Here is a 25,159-nt window from a genome sequence, read left to right as displayed (position 1 = left end):
ATACCTGCAGTCTGGCTCTGGGGACCTTTTCCCTTTTTCTTCTTCTTGTCTTTCTTTTCCTTGGGCTTGGTCAGCTGTAGCAGGCGGCTGGGCATCTGGCTCTGTGCCTCGTTGTTGTGACCTTTCTGACTTGAGTTGGATGAAAAGGGGTTGTGGTTCTTCCCTTTGCGTTTGGAGCCCATACGGGACAGAAAGTCTTTTGAGGATGGTGAAGTGGACAACTCAACTTCCGATGGGTCGCGGTCTAATGAACCCAAACTCTGACATTTGGAGGACTCCTCCGATGTGGTGGAAGGGGTCCGGTTCTTCCTCTGTTCCTGCAGGTGAGGAAGATAATGGTTAGAGAATTAAAAACAAAAAAACATTCAAGAACAGAAACTTGAATCTTTATAAAAGAAGAAAATATATATATTTTTTATTAATTATTGACAAGTCACCCATCAATTAAGGGAAAACGTTTTCCTGCCGATGACAAGTTTTTACGGCAATCCATGTTTCTGCTATTATTAACTAGGTGGCGCAACATTTAAAACACTGAGGCATCCATTTATATCAAAACAGTAAAAACTCTGTTTTTAAACAATCGTTCTGAATCTAATCTCTAACAAAAGTCCTTCACAAAAATGCAATTAATTCAATTTTTGTTCAAAATTTGGTGATTTTGAAGAAACCTACCCATATTTAAGTTTGAAAGCAGTTCATTTGATATACTGTATGTTTATATATTTAAAGGAGTAGTCCACCCTAAAAATGGGGCCCATTGACTTTTCACAGTAGGAAAAATATTACTATGGTCAAGTGAATGGGGACCATTTTTTGGTGAACTACTTCTTTAAAGAAGAAAATTTTTCTGGAAGGCATTAAAATTTGGTGAAAATCATAAAAAATGCTGATGGGGAAAGAGTTAAAGGCGGGGTGCATGATCTCTGAAAGCCAATATTGATATTTTAAATCACCTAAACAAACACGCCCCTACCCCAATAGAATCTGGACCTTCTTTTGATAGACCCGCCCCACACATACGCAACCCAGGCAATGATGTTGGTTAGTAGACACGCCCCTTACTGCTGATTGGTTACAAGTGTGTTTTTGTACTCGGCCTGCCTCCCTTTTCAAAAGTGTTTTTCAAAAATCATGCACACCACCTTTAAAGGGATAATATTCTGAAAAATGTTAATAACCAAACAGATCTGGGGCACCATTCACTTCCATACTATAGTATTATTTTTTCCTACAATGGAAGTCAATGGTGCCTCAGATGTGTTTGGTTACAAACATTCTTCAAAATACCTTATTTTGTTTTCAGCAGAACAAAGAAATGTATATAAGTTTAAAACAACTTAAGGGTGAGCAAATAATTTTTCAGTGAATTATGCCTTTAAGTCCGCATGAAAAACTGATTTGACTTTAGCAAAGACACACATTTCTAGACAAAACAGGATAGTCACTGTAAAAATAAATAAACTGTGACTTAATTATATTTACCACAAATGTTTTGGTGCATTAAACCGCTTAAAAAAATCAATACAACCAATTTAAAAGCCAAGAATGAGATTCTCCGAACATTACTATTAAATGACAAAACATTGAGGTTTTGGGAAAAGAGGAACAATCAAGATCATATGTCAACACCAAGATGATACAATTGCGTAATCTAATCTACAGGCCTTTCGTTTTCATTTAACTAAAGTTAAGCAAGTTACCGAGAGGGAGAAGGCTGGAAAATATGAGTGAGCAATGTTACATAGTGTGAATGTACTGAACCATCACAAACTAATGTCTGAAAATGACACAATTATTATCATTATAAATCATACTGGACATAAACAAATTATTTATATACATTTATACCATGAGCCTTTGGAAAAGGGAGTCTGGCCGAGAACCAAAACACACTTGTAGCCAATCAGCAGTAAGGGGCGTGTCTACTAACCGACATCATTGCCTGGGTTGAGTATGTGTGGGGCGGGTCTATCAAAAGAAGGTCCAGATTCTATTGGGGTAGGGGCGTGTTTCTTTAGATGATTTTAAATATCAACATTGGCTTTCAGAGATCATGCACCCCGCCTTTAATAAAGATGATAAACAGACTATCCATCTCACCTGTGTTACTCTGATCTGCTCTGCGTCTCTTTGCATCTGCTCTCTTTCTCTCTCCAGTCTCTTCTGGCTGTCTCGGAGTTGTGCCAGGTCTCTTTGATATTCCTCTTTTTTATTCTGCAGGTCCTGTTTCTCCTCCTCATACTCTCTCTGTTTCCTCTGCACCTCGTCCTCTTGGATTTGCAGCTGTGCTTCCCTCTGTTCCAGTTCCCGCTCGCGAGCCTCCCACTCTTTCTCTCTACGCTTTCTCTCCTCGGCGTGGGCCGCCTGCTGCTTCTGCAAACTGGCAACTTCCTGCCGCTGCTTCTCCAGGCTCCGCTGCTTCTCCTGTTCGATCAGCGAGCTGGGCCGCGACGAGGAGGAGGAAGAGGAGGTGGAGGAAGAGATGGAGGGGTGGCGAGAGGAAGCCTGAGGCCGGTCGCTCAGAGCAAGCCGCTGGTCCTCGATGAACGTGTCTTGCTGGATGACAACAGCCTATGGTGGGGGAAGCCAAATAAAAGTTGATGTAAAACTACAATGATATCGGATTTAATATCTGCGTTTAAAATAAAATAAAAAACTGATTAAGGATTGAATTTGTTGACCACCTTGAATAGTTTTTTATTACTATGACAAACACTGGAAAAATGACTTTCTAACTTAATATTTTTGTCTAATTTTCAGTAGAAATATCTAAAAATTCTTAAATTAAGATGCTTTTTCTTGATGAGCACAATGACCTAAGATAATAAGTTTAATTTTTAGACAAAAATATATACTATTTAATTGAATTTGTATTTGAAACGAGGAAAAATATCTGCCAATGGGGTGAAAAAAGGAATTTTATCTCAAGATTTGTTTTCTCACCCAATTGGCAGACATTTTAGCTTGTTTAAAGCAAAAATTCACTTAAATTGTATATTTTTTGTCTAAAAACTAGACTTATTTTCTTAGGTCATTTTGCTCATCAAGAATATACACTGCAGAAAATTGTTTTCAAGAAAAAAAATTCTTAGTATTTTTGTCTTGTTTTTCAATAAAAATATCTAAAAATTCTTAAATTAAGATGCTTTTTCTTGATGAGCAAAACGACCCAAGAAAATAAGTCTAGTTTTTAGACCAAAAATATGAAATTTAAGTTATTTTGTGCATAAAACAAGCAAAAAAAAACAATCTGCCAATTGGGTAAGCAAAAACTCCAGAAAATTTTTCTTAAACACCAAATTCAAGAAAAATTCAAGAAAAATTTTCTTACCCTATTGGCAGTTTTTTTTTTTGCTTGTTTTATGCACAAAATCACTTAAATTTGGAAAATTCTTTCTTGAAAATTCTTACTTAGTATTTTTGTCTTGTTTTCAGTAAAAATATCTAAAAATTCTTAAATTAAGATGCTTTTTCTTGATGAGCAAAACGACCCAAGAAAATAAGTCTAGATTTTAGACCAAAAATATGAAATTTAAGTTATTTTGTGCATAAAACAAGCAAAAAAATAATAATCTGCCAATTGGGTAAGCAAAAACTCTAGAACATTTTTCTTAAACACAAAATTCAAGAAAAATTAGCTTACCCTATTGGCAGATTTTTTTTTTGCTTGTTTTATGCACAAAATCACTTAAATTTGGAAAATTCTTTCTTGAAAATTCTTACTTAGTATTTTTGTCTTGTTTTCAGTAAAAATATCTAAAAATTCTTAAATTAAGATGCTTTTTCTTGATGAGCAAAACGACCCAAGAAAATAAGTCTAGTTTTTAGACCAAAAATATGAAATTTAAGTTATTTCGTGCATAAAACAAGCAAAAAAATCTGCCAATTGGGTAAGCAAAAAATCTTGAACATTTTTCTTAAACACTAAATTCAAGACAAATTTGCTTATACCCCATTGGCAGATTTTTTTTGCTCGTTTATGCTCAAAATCACTTAAATTTGATATTTCTGGTCTAAAAACTAGACTTATTTTCTTGGGTCGTTTTGCTCATCAAGAAAAAGCATCTTAATTTAAGAAATTTTAGATATTTTTACTGAAAACAAGACAAAATAATACGATCCTTTTTTGCAGTAGTTGAAATATTTTATTGCAGTATAGAGGATGTTTGGCGAATAAACAAATGTTTTGATGTGGCTGTCAAAGGTGTAAAATATAGTTATATATTTTTCACTATCAGCTTGGATGTCACGGCTCAAGAGAGTCAGCACGCGGCTTGATTATAAACCCTGCATTTTAAAACCTGATTAGTATGTATGCACCTTCTGTCAAGCCGGGGATGAGCTCTGCCATCCTCATCCAAACTAAGAGCGAGATAAAAGAGATGAAAGGGGAGCTGACTCACCTGCAATGTGTTCAGCAGGTCATGAAGATGAGCAACGCTTTGAAGAACCTGCTGTGAGAGAAGACATATTCGGTAAATGATGTAAACTAAGCTTGAATTTCAAGTGTTCATATAAACACCGAAGCTCAATGTACTTTAACCACTCATTAAAATCTATTTAGAAATATTTCAAATATACCTCATTGTTCCTCTTCAGTAAGACGATTGGGTTGGTGTTGCTTGTCTGTAGGGGGAGAGACACAGTTACAGGATCAATACACAAGGTAAGAAGGTACATAAATCAATTATTGGCCATCCACATGTTCTCCGAGAGGGCACTGCGGGTACCTGGCTGAAATAAGAGGCTACGCTGCAATGAAGAGTCACTTTACTCACTACTTTCTGTGGGTCTGAGGACAGACGTAATAACTCCTCATTATCATGTTATTGTATAGTTATGGTCTTTGATTCAAGTGTGTGTGTATGTATGCTTCAGGTAAGTGCTGTAGTGTGCATGTAGTCGGATGCTCAGCACGTAATGACTCGAGCAGATGCAGATGGTGATAAACTGATGACTAAACATGAATCAGACATTTAATGGAAATGAGTCTTAAAGCAGAATTGGTGATATATGTAAATAATAAGGGTGTTAAAGTGTGTGTACTTGTAATGCACTTATAAAGTACACGCATCAAATTTGTGTGGACATACACCATAGTAGATATATTTTTGTTTCATGAAGTACTTTTATTTAATAATAATTCAACTGTTTTCTTAAGAACATCATTGTTTAAGCTGATGTTTAAAAAACACACAAATAAAAATTATAAAATGTACATCTACAAATTGTATACAAAGACAGAAAGACAATCTAGTTCATCCATCCATCTTGTCTGTCTATCTGTCTCTCTCTTTATATAGCTGTTGGTCTGTCTGTCTATCTATCTATCTGTCTATCCGTCCTCCATCTTTCTGTCTATCAGTCCATCCATCTATTTCTCTATCCATCTATCTGCCCATCTATCCGTCCATCCATCTATCTATTCGTCCATCTGTCCCATCTATCTGTCCATCCATCTATCTGTCAATTCGTCCATCCGTCTATCTGTCAATTCGTCCATCCGTCTATCTGTCCATCCATCTATCTGTCTACCTGTCCATTCATCTATCTGTCTATTCGTCCATCCATCTATCTGTCTATCCGTCCATCCATCTATCTGTCTACCTGTCCATTCATCTATCTGTCTACGTGTCCATCCAGCTATCTGTCTATTCATCCATCTTTCTGTCTATCAGTCCATCCATCAATCTGTCCATCCATCTGTCTATCAGTCCATCCATCCGTCTATCCATCCATCCATCTATCTGTCCATCTCTCTATCAGTCCATCCATCTTTCCAGCCATCCGTCTATCTATCTGTCCAGCCATCCGTCTATCTATCTGCCTATCCGTTTATCTGTCTAGCTGTCCATCCATCCGTCCATCTATCTGTCCATCTGTCTATCTGTCTATCCATACATCTATCTTTCTATCTATCCGTCTATCTGTCCAGCCATCCGTCTATCTATCTGTCTATCATCCGTCTATCTGTCCATCCATCTGCCTATCCGTCCATCCATCTTTCTGTCTATCCGTCCATCCATCTATCTGTCTATCCGTCCATCCATCTATCTGTCTATCCGTCCATCCGTCCGTCCGTCCGTCCGTCCATCTCTTTATATAGCTGTCTGTCTGTCAATCTATCTATTTGTCTATCCAACCATACATTTTTTCGTCCATCCATCTGTCTATCTGTCCATCTATCTACCTACCCATCTCTTCATGTAGCTGTCTGTCTGTCCGTGCATCCGTACCCATGTCCATCCATCTATCATCTATCCATCCAATCATCTAGTCTGTCTGTCTATCTATCAATCTATCTATCTGTCTATCCATCTATCCGTGCATCCATCTATCTGTCTATCCAGGGTTTCCCGCAGAAAATTTGTTAGATAGGTGGTAGGGTTGGGTGAGTGGGTGGGGCCGAGGGGCGTGGCAAACAAAGGGGCGGAGTGTACGCAGCATGATGAAAATTAAAATATTTTTATTTAAAACACTCAAATAAAACTTAATTTTGAAGAAACTATGATAGAAAATGAACACATACTAGATTATTAATGAATTAAATGTTTTTACCTCTAAAGGGAATAGCTGCGTGATGAAGTGAAACTAAAGGGTTAATAAACACAAACTAAAGCAGATGTTGTAAAACGTCTGGCGAACGATGAAATGTGCTGCGGGAAACCCTGCTATCCATCCATCCATTGGTCCATCCTGTCTGCCTATCCATCCATCCACCTAGCCGTCTTTCTGTCTGTCTGTCTATCCATCTTTCTATCTATCCATATATCTATACGTCTGTTTGTCTGTTTATCTATCATTTTTTATAGCCGTCTGTCTGTCTGTTTGGCCATATCAACTTTCACATTTTAAATTCATTTCAATTTTTATCTTTTGAAATACATTTTTGCAAGTTTTTCCACCAAGAGCTATCTGATGCACGCACACAATGTATTTTGAACCCATCTGTACCTTTTTCAGCACGCTGTCTGACTCAGTCCTGCGGAGCTCTGTGGAGTCCTCGGTGTCATCTCTGTCTCCATCTACAGGAGATCAAAAACACAGACAAATCAGTTTCCCCAACGCCTACCCTGAAGCGCTATTACAAACCTTCTCACGGAAAACACACCCACCTTTGATCTTTGAGATGTTCATCTGGTGACTGTCAAAGCCCCCGAAGGTTTCCGCCCGTCGCGGCAGAGACACAGGCCCTGCTGTATACACCCCATCCTGCACGGCTCCTCCTAATCTACCGTTAACCAGAACCTGCAATGTCTCCACTGCAGACAGACACAAACACAACACAGAGATGAAATATGGTACATAATGCTACTTTGTTTGAGGTACATATTATTGCATTATAATAAATGACATAATGTGGTAATTAGATGATTTCTTTAAAATTGACTGAGTAAGATCATGTCAATGATTTAAACTAAGCTTAAATCAATGTTTGATGCTTCTAATCTCAATATCAGATTATGAGAATTTTACAGACACGGTCACATACAGTATGTGGGATAAAATGCGACCCAGACATATTTTCGAGAGATTTACCCTAAAAGCCACTTGCTTCCAGTTTCCATCAATAAACAAACCAACAGCTTTCACAAAAGCTAGGAATAGATCACAATCAATATATTTTTTGCATTTATTGACCTGCTACATTAAAGCAATCCATTATCTGTTCCTGCCCAGTAGAATCTGATCAGCTGGATGTATTGATCCCAACCATAGTCACTTTATCCTAATGATCCTCCAGTTTACTGTAAAAACTGTGACGGGTTTCATCATCACCCACTCACATTCAAACCAAAGCGTCTTCTCAGCATTTTTCAAGATATTTCCTGTTCAATGCACTCAAAAATGTATTTGGAAACAGCCCTGCATGCTTTTCCTTATTCAGAAATAAGAAGAACACAACAGATTGCACAAATGTTGTATTGTTGCTATACTTTTCAAAACAGTGTGTATTTACCATGTTGCTCCTTTACTTTCACCTTTGCATGTTTAAATAAAAATGTAAATCATTGTGCCATTACGGCACTAATTTGTGTTGATAAAGCTTAAAATGTATCCAAAATGTTCTTTTAGTTGGTACCCAAGTTGTCACTGGGATGGTATCTTTAACCATTTACCTGGCACAGCCCTTCAAATTAATATAACTCTTATATAAGACACTTTAAAGTTTTTTTATGGAAGTGAAAATATTAAATAAACTATTTTTTTTATAAAAGTTTAAATTTATTGTAATAAATAAAAATAATGTAATAGGGTGATTCTCGCGAAATTAGACTTATGAAGTGTCATGAAACATTGGATTAAAAAAAAGTAAATGCAAAGTAAGAGTATGAAAACAAAAAGCATACAGTTACAAACATCCCTTTATATACTATTTCAAATGACATCATACAAACCAATTTTGTTGTTTTTTCCACATTTAAAGGAATATTCCATTTTCTTAAAAGAAAAATCCAGATAATTTACTCCACCACCACGTCATCCAAAATGTTGATGGTCTTTCTTTGTTCAGTCCAGAAGAAATTATGTTTTTTGAGGAAACATTGCAGGATTTTTCTAATTTTAATGGACACCAACACTTAACTCAACACGCAACTGTTTTTTTCAACGGAGTTTCAAAGGACCACAAACGACCCCAAACGAGGCACAAGGGTCCCATCCAGCGAAACGACCGTCACTCTTGACAAGAAAAACAAAAAACAAGCACTTTTAAACTACAACTTCTCATATTCCTCCGGTCCTGAAAGCGGCAGCGTGACCTCATGCAATACGTCATGACGTCAAGAGGTCACAGAGGACGAACGCGAAACTCCGCCCCAGTGGTTACAAGTGTGGAGAAACCGTTCCGACGTTGTTGTATGTGGAATGAGAGTAATTTATGTCTTTGTGTCAGTTTATTGTTTACAATGGTCCGCAAATGTGTGTTTTATATATGTAACATGTGACCTCCCTACGTCACTACGCATTTACGTTAGGTCCGGACCTAGACGAAAAGTTGTGGTTTAAAAGAGCATATTTTTTATTTTTCTTGTCAAAAATGACAATCGTTTCGCTAGATAAGACCCTTATGCCTCGTTTGGGATCGTTTATAGTCCTTCGAAACTCTGTTGAAAAAAACTGTTACGTGTTGAGTGTCAATTGTTGGTGTCCACCAAAGTCCATTAAAATGAGAAAAATCCTGCAATGTTTTCCCCAAAAAACATAATTTCTTCTGGACTGAACAAAGAAAGACATCAACACTTTGGATGACATGGTGGTGAGTAAATTATCTAGATTTTCTTTTAAGAAAATGGACTAGTCCTTTAAGGGGAAATTGTTCATTACCGCAACGTGTCCATGACTGGATTTGGGTTCTTTGACATGGAAAATTTATAACTAAAAAATCTAAAAAATAAAAAGCTTCAGTGCATGTTATATTATAAACATTTACAGTAAAGAAACATGTGGTATTTGGTGATCATTGGTAAATGTAGAGACAATAATAAAGAATATTAATGTGTCCAAGAAAAGTTTTCACATCCTCCGCAACAACTTTTAATCATCGTTTAAGCCCTCAAGGAACAAACATTTAAAAAAAAAAAAATGTGTTGGAAGGGACATAATTGACGGTGACACTCAAGATGGCTACCAGGTAAGCAGTTCTTATTTTTCCTCTCCAGATAAAAGTTGAAATTTTGTTTGTCATAGTACCAAGACAACTTTTTAGTTCTCATTACAGAAACATGAGTTTGTAAATGCATATATTTAATGTAATATCATGTTGCGGTAATGATCATTTTTGATAATGATAATCTAAAAAATTTAAATAAGTCTATAGTAAATATTTTTTAAATCCTTTAAAAATAATAGTTATAGTAAGTTGACACCTTAATCTTATATGTGCAAAAAAATTGGCTTCAAAGGCTTTAAAAAAAATCTGATGCTGGACACCAAAGTCTGGATTTCGTGAGAATCACCTATTATTGTATTATTTTATACATAAAATTATCACAAAAAAAGAAAAAAAAAGAGGTTTGTGTTGGTTTGCTGTGAGAGTTGCTGCATACTTGTCACAAATTAATAAATTACAGTCACTGCATTATTATTACTGCAAAAGGGTTTTGAAATATGAAAACTACATTCTTAGACCTTTCCAGCAATATACAGTATAGTTTGTTGTGATAGATTAACGTTTACATAAAAATAATCAAGTAATCTCAGGTGTACCGCTCACGGCACAGGACAGTGCCAGTTAATGGGTTAAAAAGGTCCTAATAAAGTATAAAAATAATAAAAAAATGTTCCTCAAGTTAGTTTTAAATCCTTCAACCTCGGAAGGCAAATGATGAACTGGTCATATTGGCTTTTCTATTGTCATTTTATTTTAATTGATTATATTTTTCTTATTTATGCCTAGGTGGACTGCCAAAAATGTGTCAGGCTGAAGTCTCAAAATCACACTATGAGATTAGTAGCATGGAAATTTGATTACAATCTTTGACATAGACATAAAGATATCAAGGTTATATTTTCACAGAAGGTTCTTTACATTATGATTTTATACATGACTTCAGCTAGATTTGTTGCCTCACCTTCCTTAAGAGCATCTTTCATGATTGGCTCCCCTTTGGTGATGTCATCTGGCGTAGCTCTGAACAGCATTCTGCTCCGGAGGTTCGATCCGGTCTCATCTGATACGCCACAATCGCATATGTCCCTAAACAACTTCACTTTCTCCTCAAGTAAAGCCAAGATCTGTTCATCCCTCTTCTGCAGCTGATCTGTAGAGAAAGTGTGGTTTATTTCAGGACAGGTAAAGTAGGGTTAATTTCATCATCTATTTTCATAAACAATTTAAATTACCTTTCATCTCCCTAACTTTGATCTCCTGAAGTCTCTTGTCTTCTTCGTTTTCACTGGGTACACCTTCATCATCATCTCTTTCCCTGGGGGAAATGGAGAGTCTGTAAAAAGAGACTACCAGCTCTCACAAACCATGACTGTTTATGATTTAATGGTGTTTCACGAATGTTTTCATTACGCCATGAAGAGTGTTGTCTTCATTACTATACTGTATAGGCTACCCAAACAATTCATTACAATATCAATCTAATTTTTTTAATGCATGAGTTGGATCAGTTAGTGAAGGACAAACAGCCAACCAATGCCACAAACACGGCACATTTAAAGGAAAACACCAGCGTTTTTCAATGTTCTTAACTCAACTTAGATAAATTAATACATACCTATCTTTATTCAATGCGTGCACTTTTAATCTTTGTACAGTGCTTCGTGAATGTGTTAGCATTTAGCCTAGCCCCCATTCATTCCTTTGGCTCCAAACAAAAGTTTTATTTGTGTCACCATACCTACTCGCGTAATACTCGTGTAAGTGTCTTTAAATAGGGAAAAGGCTTATAAATTCATCCCTGTTTGGAGCCATAGGAATGAATGAGGCTAGGCTAAATGCTAACACATTAACAATGCGCTGTACAAAGATTAAGTGCCTTCATTGAAAAAAGATAGGTATGTATCAATTTGTCTAAGTTGAGGTAAGAACATAGTAAAAATGTAAATATCGTTTTCCTTTAAGAGAGAACGCCCAGTGTGCAAAAAACAACAATAAATTAGCATACAGCAAATGTTAAAATGTGACAAATTGCAATGCTAACCAAATAACCTCATGCATGTCTATAAAATAACATCCTGCATGTGGGGAAATAACCTGCTGCAGTTGTATTAAATGACATCCTGCATGTTAGGAAATAACATCTACTGTAGGCCTATGTCTATGAAATATGAACTTGAGACTCACATCGATGCCATTGCCTCCTGTATTAGCTGCATCCACGTATTCCTCTCCTCCTTTGAGCTGGCGTATACCTCCACCATTTCAGGTTTCTCGATGCCAGCCGTGATCAGGAACAGACCCTTCTCTTCATTGGCTACTTCTCTCAAAATGAGTTTCTGCAGCGAAATGACGGTGGAGCGCTGGTCCTGAGAAGAGAAGAAAATGTGGTGATGTTGGAGATTAAAGCAGAACATCAAGAGAGATTATGGAGAAGTAGCGATACTCCAGCCAAATATCAAAATTACCCCATGATATACTCGCCATCAAGCAATCCGAGATACATACTGTATATCCATCATCTTTCAGATGAACACATTTGGAGTCATTAAGTAAATGTCCTAGCACTTCCAAGCTTTATAATGGTAGAAAACAGGGATCAGGATCAGTCTTCGAATGCCAATAAAGTGCATCCATCCTTCCCAGAAGTAATCCACATGGCTCCAATGGGTTAATAAAGCTCTTTTGTGGGTAATCGATGAGATTTCATGCATTCTGACTTACTAACAAAGTTTAAGAGTTGTTTCTCATGCTAAACATAGACAAAGTGTCTAAAAAGCAGTTGGACGTGTTACAGAGTATTTTTGTGCGGAATGCGGCAGGGTTCGTACAAGTTTCGGAAAGTTTTTTTCGATTACAGGTCAAGCTGACGTTTCAGGGGTAAGCCATACATATAACTTCTTTTTATGGGCACTCCCCCTGAAAAACCACGCCCACACGTCAATCAGCGGGAGAGCAAGGAACCGAAGACGCTAGAAGTCACAGGCATCACTTCGCGCGACAGTTTTGTTTTATATCAAAACTCAACAATGGCACGAAAGAAGAAGTGTGTTTTTATATTTAAGAAGTAGAAAGCCAGCATTATGAAAACAATTTATATAGTTTGTTTATTCGGGGTTACAGCAAAGTTTTGCGTGGGTTTGTTTAACGCTGGATTTCATTGCGTTATAAAGCCCCAACCGGGTCATGAGTTGCATGCGGTAAGTAAAACTTCTGTGTTATGTTGGTAATATGCGTGTAAGTGCATATTATATAAACATGTAGTGAATCATAAGTTATCCAGTCAGTGTTGTATAAAGTATTGACTCGGACTTGCTCCTCCCGCAGCTCGTAACTCCTCCAGCCGCACGTAACTCCTCCCGCCGCAGCTCGTAACTCCTCCCGCCGCAGCTCGTAACTCCTCCCGCCGCAGCTCGTAACTCCTCCCGCCGCAGCTCGTAACTCCTCCCGTCGCAGCTCGTAACTCCTCCCGCCGCAGCTCGTAACTCCTCCCGCCGCAGCTCGTAACTCCTCCCGCCGCAGCTCGTAACTCCTCCCGCCGCAGCTCGTAACTCCTCCCGCCGCAGCTCGTAACTCCTCCCGCCGCAGCTCGTAACTCCTCCCGTCGCAGCTCGTAACTCCTCCCGTCGCAGCTCGTAACTCCTCCCGCCGCAGCTCGTAACTCCTCATTTCAAATTTTTTTTGTATGTTATCGGAAAGAATCGATAAAGCTAATCTGTCTTTTATAAATCTGATAAAATGAAAGACACTTCGCAGATATGAAGGATGTAATACTACTTTATATATACTCTAAATAAACATTAGATACGCAGAAACAGCGCACGATATGGGTGCTTTAACTAGCTTTAAGTAACTACGCCATCTTGGACTCAATTCATGAGAAAGTTTTAGCGTAGTGAGTAAGGGTTAAATCAAAATCGATCGAAAATTAAGTCACAACCTCGAACTTTGAATTAAAAAATGGAATCGTCGATGCTGCTACGCCCCCATGTCACGTCCGGTCGACTTGCCAAGCTTTTGAAGTGTTAACGCACATGTGGTTGAATGTGATTGAACAGCCACAGGAAACCACCTTCTCTCCGCCAATTTATCTAATCTGAGGTACTGAACACAATGTTTTACATCTTTTCTGACTTCTGGCGCGAACACACGGTATACAGTGCTATTTTTAGCCTTTCATTGATAAAACTGAAGCGGCTGATCTCCGTGGTTTCATTTTGCAAGCGTGTGAAAGTTGTGAAAATCGCATTGATTACCCGCAGAAGACCCTTATTAACCCCATGAAGCCGTGTGGATTACTTCTGTGAAGGATGAATGCACTTTTTGGGGGTTTAAAGTCAGTTGTTCCCTGATTCCTGTTATAAAGCTTGGAAGAGCAAGGATATTTACTAAAATAACTCCAAATTTGTTAATCTGAAAAATGATAGACATGTGTATCTCAGATTTTGATATTTGGCTCGAGTATCGCTTTAAGTCACTACTGAGGTTAGTCACTACAAGGAGCAAAATTTGCCAATGTTGCACTATTAAAACCAGCACTGAAGACCAGCCAGAAACATTACACATTACCGAATATGTCAATCTCCAAACAGTGCAAAGTAAACATGGCATTCTGGAAAAACCCAATTGGACATCATGTGTCAAAAGCTAATGATAAACATACCAAGGCGGCGAATACAAATTTCTGATCTTTCTCTTGCAGGAACACGATCACGTCCCTCAGCAGCAAAGCCTGGACATCTGGAGAAGCATACAATTAAAAAATAAAAACACATGTGGGCGTATACTGCCGTGGCAGTAGACAAATAGTGTCAAAAGATCACGTTTATCACAACTTCTCACCCTTGAGTCTGCCCGCTGCGTTCTTCAGCTGCAGCGGCCCGTCGTGAATCAGTTTCTGCCCACGTAACAGATCCTCTTTTGCAAACATCTGCCCACTCTTCATCCTCATAATGGATTTACTGTCCGTCCGACTGTACACTTCCTTTAACCTCTTTTTCTTCTCGTGATCGTTCACCTTGTTGTCTACTGCGGCGATCACCTCCTTCACCAGCTTGAGACCTTGGGTTACGTCTGCGTGGTCCTCCTCTTCTGCCATGGAGTAAAAATGTATTAAATATCTACAATTTTTTACTGGAATAACGTGCGTGTTTCTAGTTCAAGTACAGGTTCATTTCGGGTTACTGTTTAATAAATATCCATAAAACACTAGTCCTTATTATTTATATAATAGTACAAGCAGTGTGGGAAGAATCATGCTTAAGTTGAATGCTTAAGGCTAAGGGTTTAAAATCTCACCTTTCGTGTGTTGCAGTATCCTTTGTAGTAACACAGGGTACTTTGTGATTCGTTGTGTGACTAACAATATACACTCAGGAATGCCTAGCCTTCGGACAATAGGGCTGCTCATCTTTTTCTGTAAAACAGAAACAGATGTGAATCATGGGATCATTTCCATTTCTGTGTTCTTGAGAAGGAAACAAAAAGAGGAATGTTGAATGCTTCAAAGTCAAAAGTAAACACCGCAGGCAACGGCAAACTTTTTTTAGCATTTCTCAGCAGACACAAAACTGATGGTGGGAACAACTTAAAAAGATCCAAAAAGCCTACCCTGATGAAAGCTTGAAAACGCTTGTCTTTGGTGTGAAGCTCTTTGTAAAAGTTCACAGCTTCATTGTGCCTACTGCAAAACTTTCCATAAATCTTCTTCATTCTCTCAGCGTTGGAACCCGAAAACTATAATTAAAGGACAGGGCAAAATGTAATATTAATTTTAATAAATCATTCAGTTTTAAATCTAAAAGCATTCTGCTGAAGGTTCTACCTGAGAGACCAGCACATCTCCAATCTTTCGGATAACAAAGCGTCCCTCCTCTTGGCTCTCCGACGCCGCCTCTTTCTTCCTCTCGATCAAGTGCGTAAAGAACTGCGTGTGCAAGTCCAAAAGGTCTTCAAGCATGGGAAACATCTTCTCTATTGTCTGAACCTCCAGCTGAACTTCTCTCTGTAGGCCTTTACTGTAAACATCAGCCATGATCTTCAGGGTCCTGACGTGATGCATTTCTGTCTGAATGAGCTCTGAATAAAAAAACAATACATCTCTTAAAGAGGACATATCATGAAAATCCGACTTTTTTCATGTTTAAGTGCTATAATTGGGTCCCCAGTGCCTGTATCAACCTAGAAAATGTAAAAAAGATCAACACAGCAACCATTCTCTGCAACATGTAAAAAATAGGTCATCAAAATTTGGCTCCCCTTGTGATGTCAGAAGGGGAAAATACCGCCCTTTAACCTGCATTATCCAACCACGACACTGCCATTTAGTGCAGAGATCAGCTCATTTGCATTTTAAAGGACCAGCCAAAACGGCAATTTTTTCTCCACCTACAAAGTGGCAATTTTATCATGCTATAATAAATTATCTATATATGATATTTTGAGCTAAAACTTTACATACGTACTCTGAGGACACCAACGATTTATTTTATTTTAGATTTATTATCTTAAAAAAGTCTTATGAAATGACCCCTTTAAAATAATTTATAAACCAAAAAATAAGTGTCAAAGTAAAAGTGTTCTCATGAATGTTCCTTAGACCAGGGGCTCTTAAAACTTTTTGCGGCCAGGGACCCCTTACAAGGAAGAAAAATTTCCAAGCACCCCCTTAAAATTTTAATAGCTACTAGCGTATTCTTACATTAAAGCGTTCACACTTATTTTTTATACTGTTAAACAAAACATATTCTCTCCTGAATCATGTTAATTCAACGTATGCGTTTTAAATGGGGAAAACATGGAAGTGTTTGGTGGCTTCTAAATTCATCCCTGTTTGGATCCTAAGGAATGAATGGGGCTAGGCTAAATGCTAACACATTCACGATGCGCTGAACAAAGATTAAGTGCATGCCTTGAAAAAAGATAGGTATGTATTAATTCATCTAAGTTGAGGTAAGAACATAGTAAAATATTGAAAAACGGTGATGTTTTCCTTTAATAATACAACGCAATTATTTCACGGACCCCCTGGATAATCATTGAGGACCACCAGGACCCCACCTGTCTTCAGACAATCAGACTAACCGTAGATGACGTCTTGTCTCTTGATGGTATCCTTCTTAAGGTGCTTCAGATATTTCTTGTCCACCATAAAGCTCCAAGAATCGGCCTCCAGGTCTTTCAAATCAGCCTCAAATTCACCCATCAGCTGGTTATCCATCATCTCTGTACCTGTCACCAGAATGCAGCTGTTGATCTCAACGTACATCTTTCATATGTATGCTAAAAATAATTATCATTTAGATAATAACATTTTCTCTGTCGGTAAAGAGTCTTACCCTCATCAGTAAGCGATTCTGTGGACTCTGTAACTTTACTGGTTTTGTGAAGAGAGTCGGTAGACTGCGACAGAAACCGTAGACTCTTCAGAGAAGCCTCTTCCATATGTCTGAATGTTTAAACATATTCAATTCGACATTAATTTATGCATCATGAAATACAATTGTGACCTAGCTAAAGTGATTTTACTGTTTACTACATTAAATCATCCTGTAAAGAAAAAATTAAATCTTGATATGAAGAGTTTCGGTGCAAAACGAGATAAATCCATTTTTTAACATTTTTGTCAAAAAATGTTTATTATTATGTTATCATGTTATTATTTTGTTTTATGGTGCACAATCAAAAAACGAGATTTCTGAAAAAATAAAAAAACGGTGGTTATCTCGTTTTGCAACGAAACTCTTCATATACTGTATTTTATATCTACAGAGTAAGGTCATATCAACGATTCAAATCAATGTGAAATCAAACTTTGATGCTCTTAACTCTTTCCCCACCATTGACGAGTTATCTTGTCAATTAAGAGAAAACATTTGCATAAAAAATGTGTTCCTGATGAATTTTTATGTTAATCTGCAATACCGCGATTATCCACTAGAAGGCATGAAAAAAAACTGAAGCCAAAATGTTATTTACTCATTTTAAACTCTGTGTATGTTTTGATAATCGTTCAGAGAGTTATTAAGCAGAAAAAATATAGACAGGATGAAACGTTTTTTTTTTCTTTCCAGTTTTGTTTGTTTGGAAGCAGAGGGTCTGTTGTTTCATTCGATATATTTGTATGTTTATATATTTTTAAAAGAAAAATTTCCTGGAAAGCATTTTGTGAAACTTGTGAAAAATGCTGGCGAGCAAATTTTCAAAAAAATGGCTGGCGGGGAATGAGTTAATCTCATAATTAGACTATGAGGCTTTAGCCTGGATTTCACAATTAAACTGGAGAAACAAAAATCACTTAAAAAGAAAGCATTATATTTTCAACAAACGTCTACTGACCCTGCTATGTTGTTTATGGACATGCTCTTTGAAAGTGGGATGCTGTTGAAAGGCATGATGCTGCTCGGGCTTTTCCGGGGTGGTGCGATAGGAGCGGGCTGGTCATCAGGAATGGAAATGGCCGACCATGGACGTTCCCGGGCCGGGAGGGCTGGAAAACGAATATCGAATTGTGATTTTCAAATAAACACATCTTTTGTGATAAATTAAGAAAATGCATAAGCTGTGAATGAATTTACTTTTATTTCTCAGGGGGACAGCAGGCGTTGAGGCACCATCTGGAACGGAGTGTTGCTGTTTTTGCTGCTGATAAAAAATTATATATTTTTTAATTGAAATATTTTTATTACAAAAAAATTACAAAAAACAAAATGGTGGCAATTTAAATTGTACTACTAATTTAATTTAGTTTTATTTTGTAGCTTTTTTTTAGGTAGACATGTAGGATGCAGAAGGAGTCTAAGACATGGTGTGTTGGCCATGACCACAATAAATGGGCATATTACATACAAAAATCCGCTGTTTACCTTCATCTTCACCTTGGCACAAACAGGAAGGCTCTCTCGACAACCTTTGTGAACGTGTGCATTGCAACCTGAAAGCAAACAAATAAAAACCACGCGCTGTCAGTAAAGATTGAACTTCACCCATCAGTTTAGTGCAATATTAAACTTGTTAACACACAGGTGGAAATGGCCTAAAGCTGAGACTTTAGTAAATCGAACTGACATCTGGAAAGGACCGAGGTTCGACACGCAGAAAGCGTGAGCTGAGCTTTTTCCTGCATGACTCCACCTTTGCCCAAAGCCAAACAGCTGAGGTTTACGACCAGTTTATCATCCACACAACCTTTCTGAGTCAGACCAGTCCTGAACATTTAAAGATTCGTCACATTATCATAAGTGTTTATTCTCAACCAGAGATTGAGGAAACGCAACGCAAATATAATTAAGAAACTGGTATGGAACTGGTAAGACAAGCAAACCAACAAAAAGTAAATGTGCTAATAACTAATTCTGTCTAAAATTAATTTAAAAAAATGCTATCAAACAAAAAGCAAATGAGCTAACTACTATTACAGCATGTGCCAATTCACAACAAAAAATTAATTTATCAAATAATGTTATAGTAGAAATAAAGACATGATTATTATTATGTGCCACATTCATATATTCCTCTACCTTTCTTATTTAATAACATGTGACTATAAAGGCACATTGTCAAATGTCTATGTTATCAGTAAAGCTTTTTGAATGTATGACAGATACAAACACATACCTATTGTTTTTTAAAATGAACAAACACGTTAAACAATATTTCAATCTTAATCGAAACGTACCTGCACAGACGCACTTCTACTTTTGTACTTTGCACCTTATGATCACCTGACTACCGCACAGTTAGACACACCCAATAGAGGCATAAAACCTTTTAAAACTAAACCAACTTCAACAATAACAAACTGTGTATCTGCAAAGCTTTATTCAAGTGTTAGGAAAGCACAAATCTCCAATAGACCACCAACACACCGACTCACTGGAGGGTCTATACAAAGCTACTATTGTCACTGTCTCTCGAATCATAACAAACAAGATTCGGGTGTCATGTTTTGTATAGCCAGTACGTCCTGTATCATAAGGCGTAATGGTATGAAGGGCGGGACGGCAACACCGACTGCCAGCAGCCCACATGTTCTGAGACATAGAGATTAAGATCATGGGTACACAACTTTCCCCACTTACTCCTACAGTTACCACAGCATTACTCCAGCAAACACCACATACATTTGTGGGTACTATTTTCAACTTGGAAATAATAGAGCGGGGGTTGAATGGATTAGACTAGACAACCTGATCTCACAGGAAAATCTTACTAAAGATCTTACTAAAACATACAAATGAGATCGTACAAATTCATACGAATCAGCCATCTTGTAAAATAAATACGTATCACCATGAGATTCTGTTTAATTACAGGTGGGTAGCACAACTAAAATCTTTAAGTTACCTCGATTTAAAAATATACTTACAGTACAATTACAAAATATTTTTTTAGCTGATATTTTACGGTATGAACAGAATTAGAGATGCACCAATATTGTATTATTCAATTAATACCGATAGCCGATTATTCACTTGCATTAAAGGTGCAGTGTGTACATTTTAGGAGGATCTACTTTCAGAAATGCAATATAATTTAGATAATTTTTCAGTGGTGTATAAAGACTACATATTGAACCATTATATTGTTATTTCCTTAGAATGAGACATTTTACATACATACACCGCTGGTCCCCTTACATGGAAGTCGCCATTTTGCACCGCCATGTTTCTACAGTAGCACTAAACGCATAGATATGTACACTAGATGTTCTAAGCATGCGTCAAAACCGCTGCCATCTTGGAACAGGGGTCTTGTCATAGGAAGTAGCTAGGTAAAGCTGCTATCTCCGTATGGATGTTAGGCCTACTAACACTATGCATTATAGTTAGAAAAAGTAGATGTTTCATAATTTCAAAACTTACATTTTTCTGGACTCAATGCTAAATACATGTCTGACTGTTGAAACGAACCAAAAAAAACAAACAAGAAAAGCGCATTCATGACCATGATTTTATTTCCGTTACACCACTGCCCCCAATGACGCTGATGCGGGGTTCCCCTGTTTCAAGATGGCGGCTCTATTTGACGCATTCGGTCCAATGAACAGCCGTAGCCAAGGCGACATCTAGTGTACATATCTATGCCCTAAACGGACTAAAGGGGGTCTCACACCGGACATGCAGCACCACGTCTAAAACAACTCTGAGGTATCGTACACCGGAAGTGTAGCGCGAGCTTAGTCAGATAGCGTCTATATCAAAATACAAAATATACGTTAGCAGCAAATGTTAATCGCATAACGATTTGGGACAAATATGATGTTATTTGATGTTAAACTATGTGAGTGGTGCTCTGTGGCGCGACTGGGATTTGAGCAGCGTCCTGAGTCACAGCGACAGCTGCCAAAAGCCGCCGCCGGTGTGCGTACATTCATAGAAATTAACGTATTCTGTTTTTAGATTCATGGCGCTGAGCTGCGCGTCCGGTGTGCGACCCCCTTAATTGCTCCACAGAACACATTTTGTCACTATGTTGTCTCAGACGATGACAGGTTTTGTCCTACGGCAGCTACCTTAACTTCACTATTTCGAAATTGAGGGGTGAGCGGTGGACTCAGCCGTTGGTTGCAATTCCCAACCTCACCGCTAGATGGCACCAAAATCTACACACTGCACCTTTAACTAAATTCTGAAGATTTAATTATCTGAATGTTATTCATATAATGACCATTAATACTGAACATTAAACTAGTGACGTTTCTTTACATTTTCCTGTTTGACAGGATATATCAGCCATGATTTTTCGTCTGATAGCTGATAGTGTTAAAAATTGCTTTTATGAACCGATACCGATTATTGGCCGATATATCGGTACATCTTTGAACACAATCTAACAGAATCTCTACAGGTTTAAATATTTTGATGGGTGCACCATATAGGGGTAATTTCCCGGACAGGGTTTAGACTAGTCCTAAGCCCTATTCGGACTGTATTCGTTTTACAGGGGGACCTCAGAGGTCCTCTGTGTTTTTACTTCCATCCGATTCGGCCATGTCTTTGTTTTTCTCTGACAACCTCCGTAAAAATTCCAGAGCAATTTACCTACTGTTTTTCGCAGAACTTTTAAATTTAATTTAATCCCGTCCGGATGCAAATGTTTGTGTTTGCCCGCAATATCTTTTGAAAATGCAGTTCTTGTCGTGTTTTGGCCAACGTGATCTGCCGTAAGGTCTTACTAACGCTAACGTGCGTATATTTACTTCCTAAATCCCATTAATTTAGATATGGATGTTTTTTAATATTCGGAGAAATAAAATAATTAAATCAAGACGAGCTGAATATCAAACACTGCTAATTCATAGAATGGTAATTAATGTTAATGTTAATTAATGAAAATAATAAATTGTTATTAATCATTATACCACGGGTCAGTTAAATGCTGTATTCTGATTGGTAGAGAAATGTTACGCATTATTTTCCGGTAACCACACACCTAACTTTTTAAATGCCTTAAAAATAACCACCACCTTGGGTGTGCATTATTTTCTAATAATTCAATGGCCCATTGTCAATTATTCCTTACTTATTTCTACATTTCTTTGGGTTTATTATAAGCAACCAGTTATATAAAACACGTAGGCTACTTTAGTAGGATTTGTATAAATTACATGTTCTGTAATAATTTTACATTTAAAGGTGCAGTGTGTAATTTTTAGAAGGATCTCTTGACAGAAATGCAAAATAATATACAAAACTAAATTATCAGGGGTGTATAAAGACCCTTTCACAATGAACCGTTATGTGTGTATTGCCTTAGAATGAGACGTTTTATCTACATACACCGAGGGTCCCCTTACATGGAAGCCACCATTTTGTGCAGCCACGTTTCTACAGAAGCTCTTAATGGACAAACTTTTTTACTAAGTTGTCTCCAACGATGACATGTTTGTCCGGTGGGGCTACCGTAGCTTCTCTATGCGTTTCAAATAGGGATGCTCACATTGACCGTTTAACCATTAACCGAAGGTAAGAATTTATGACCGATTAACATTATCAGTTAAAATAAAAAAAATATTTGTTAATACATGGTGCGTGTCGTCATGAGCCGACAGACATTTCGCCACTTTTTCTATCTTTAATTTGTGAATGTCCTGTAAATGACACAAATTATTGCTGCTCTGACGGTCTGATAAAGTAATCATTTGTACGCGTGTTTGGAAGCTGAACGGAGACAAATTCGCAACCTCACCACTATATGCCGCTAAAATTTACACACTGCGCCTTTAAAGCAAAATATCAAACCTTACAAACACCCAAACGCATGAAACAGCCTAAGAATTTAAATCCCGTCCGAATCAGTAAATACAATTTTTCCTAATTAAACTAAGGCCTGGCTTAAGCTAATCTCAGTCCGGGAAACCACCCCATAATGTCCAGCCCCGATTGGATTGACACAAAGTTAATCTATATTATTATTGGCTAATATTGTTTTGCCCCACCCTCAACTTTTCAAAAACCGCAGATCATGCACAGTAAAAGCAGAGACATTAGGTCAGCAGGTGATGCAATTGAAAAAGTCTGTTTAGTTGCTTTAGATAAAATCATCTGCCAAATGTTCACATGTAAATTTAAACACAAAAGTAGTGTGCAAGACTTTACAGAGATCTAATCAGACAGACAAAATCATGACTTGAGTCAGCACATCCTCTGAAAACGAGAGAGAGAGAGAGAGAGAGAGAGAGAGAGAGAGAGAGAGAGAGAGAGAGAGAGAGAGAGAGAGAGAGAGAGAGAGAGAGAGAGAGAGAGAGGAGAGAGAGATTATGTTATGGCTGCAGGAGTGTGCTAACAGGATGTTCGGGTGTGCAGCAGCTGTGCGATGTGAAATGATGCAACTCCATGTAAGATCCGACTGGGCGTATAGCCAGGATTATTAAAGCACTCCAACTTTCTTCTTTAATTCCTTAAAAAAAAAACACTCACGCTCAAACGCACATTTACCGAAACCTCCACCCATAAGCTTGCCGTCATAAACACTTGAGTTCTCGCACATAACACTTTCTCTCAACAGAAACAACAGTGCGGCACAATGGATCCTGGCTGTAAGTGCATTAGGCAATTGTTAACAGCTTAATAAAATAGATTTTCTATTTTAAGAGACCATTGGCATTTTGTCCACGGTATAAACTTATGAAATTCATTTCCTCTTACAATGCAACCTTCTGCAAATAAAATACTTTCACAGCAGTAAATTTAACTCTGAAGCACATGGTTGCACGGTGAATGAGCGCAAAAGAGGAAGTCCTAAAAAGACATCTGTTCGTGTCAAAACAAAGGAAAATGTATAAGTAAAGAAAAGTAAAGACTACAGGGTAAAACAATCATAGAATAGTAGACTACACAAGTGTAGAGGATGGATGTGAACATGAGTACAAAAAAGATATGGAGCATACAGAGTTCACATCTGCATTTAAATGTATGCATACACAAAAAGAAACAATAAGGGTCTATAAAATACCCAGAAGAGCAGGATGATTATATAGATTAAGTATAGAGGAGTGAATATAACAGAAGAAGTATAATAACAAGGATCATCTCTTACTGGTGCAGACGAAGGCATCTTTAGTGTTGATAGGTTTGTTGCATTGGTGGCAGGGGACTGTGGGTACAGTTGTGAAAGGAGTGAACAGATGCCCATGCGATGCTCTCCTCTCTTTGTCTTTGGCATCTCTCTCTCGCTCCTTGTTCTTCTCTTTGTCTTTCTCCTGCGAAACAGAAAATAAAATCTGTGAATAAATCTCTCTCTCTCGTGTGCAGACGTGTTATGTGATTTCAGTGTGAGATGCAGTAGCTGTCAGACAGCCAGAGTTGTGCGTTAGACTCTCAATTACAGTCTGGTCTCGGGCCAGATGCGAGATTAATAGCGATCGGGTCACATCCATCATAAAACTAACAGAGTCAGCAGAGCAGAGCTGCATCAATCGGGAGGAACTCATCAGCTTCAGCTCAATAAATACTAGCATTCATATTCATATCACCAGACAAACATATCCTCTGTTGTCTGTCTACTCATTCATCAGAAATCTGTTGAAAAACCTTTCTGTATGTCTGTCCATACATTATGTTGAATGACCTGTCTGTCTGTACTCGGCATCCAATTAGTCAAATATACATGTTGCGGAGGTGATATTAATAAATTGCTTTTACAGCGGGAGGTCTATTGGATTTATACATTTACATGTATACATTTTGAATAGTTCTAGTTGTTTTTTTACTTTCATTTTTCTTTTTTGGGTATCTTTAGTTTTTCTTATGGGACAATCTGTTCTTGTGAGATTGTGACCAATGAGAATTTTGTATGATCATGTGATACTTGATTACTTGGAGGTATGGCTATAAATAATGGTATATCAGTGGTGTTGATTCAGATGAAGGGCCTGCATGTTTAAAATGTCACCTCTATGCCATGCAATAGTTTTTAATAATAAACATTTTTGATACTTTTGGAGCTTTGGTGTTGCCGACATGCATTCTTATACCACTAAGATTGATGTGCATGCTTTTGTCTGCTTTTTTCTGTCTGTCTGTCCACACATTTGCGTTAAAAACC

The 25,159-nt window shown here is 37.6% G+C and overlaps 1 protein-coding gene across 9 annotated transcripts in view; it reads right to left on the bottom strand.

Moving 5' to 3' along the window:
• Positions 1-25,159, bottom strand: part of akap13 (A-kinase anchoring protein 13) — a 132,149-nt gene that overhangs the window by 5,113 nt on the left and 101,877 nt on the right. For 4 of the 9 annotated variants that reach the window (XM_055193152.2, XM_055193158.2, XM_055193159.2 and 1 more), the window contains 20 exons: positions 24,152-24,314; positions 18,478-18,545; positions 18,190-18,256; positions 17,951-18,101; positions 16,951-17,060; positions 16,697-16,843; positions 15,438-15,691; positions 15,224-15,349; positions 14,912-15,029; positions 14,456-14,704; positions 14,277-14,353; positions 11,801-11,982; positions 10,849-10,949; positions 10,578-10,766; positions 7,119-7,265; positions 6,958-7,028; positions 4,585-4,629; positions 4,407-4,457; positions 2,104-2,574; positions 5-317 (listed from right to left, as the gene is read on the bottom strand). In XM_055193152.2, coding sequence (XP_055049127.2) covers positions 5-317; positions 2,104-2,574; positions 4,407-4,457; positions 4,585-4,629; positions 6,958-7,028; positions 7,119-7,265; positions 10,578-10,766; positions 10,849-10,949; positions 11,801-11,982; positions 14,277-14,353; positions 14,456-14,704; positions 14,912-15,029; positions 15,224-15,349; positions 15,438-15,691; positions 16,697-16,843; positions 16,951-17,060; positions 17,951-18,101; positions 18,190-18,256; positions 18,478-18,545; positions 24,152-24,314 — 3,100 coding nt within the window. The remainder of the gene's footprint in view (positions 1-4; positions 318-2,103; positions 2,575-4,406; positions 4,458-4,584; positions 4,630-6,957; positions 7,029-7,118; positions 7,266-10,577; positions 10,767-10,848; positions 10,950-11,800; positions 11,983-14,276; positions 14,354-14,455; positions 14,705-14,911; positions 15,030-15,223; positions 15,350-15,437; positions 15,692-16,696; positions 16,844-16,950; positions 17,061-17,950; positions 18,102-18,189; positions 18,257-18,477; positions 18,546-24,151; positions 24,315-25,159) is intronic. The other 5 variants (XM_055193156.2, XM_055193157.2, XM_055193153.2 and 2 more) reach the window with 5 other exon arrangements.

The sequence above is a fragment of the Misgurnus anguillicaudatus genome, chromosome 6 (genome assembly GCF_027580225.2).
Source record: "Misgurnus anguillicaudatus chromosome 6, ASM2758022v2, whole genome shotgun sequence".
Lineage (NCBI taxonomy): Eukaryota > Metazoa > Chordata > Actinopteri > Cypriniformes > Cobitidae > Misgurnus > Misgurnus anguillicaudatus.
Note: the sequence above shows the minus strand (reverse complement) of the source record. Positions and strands in the feature narration are given on the sequence as shown.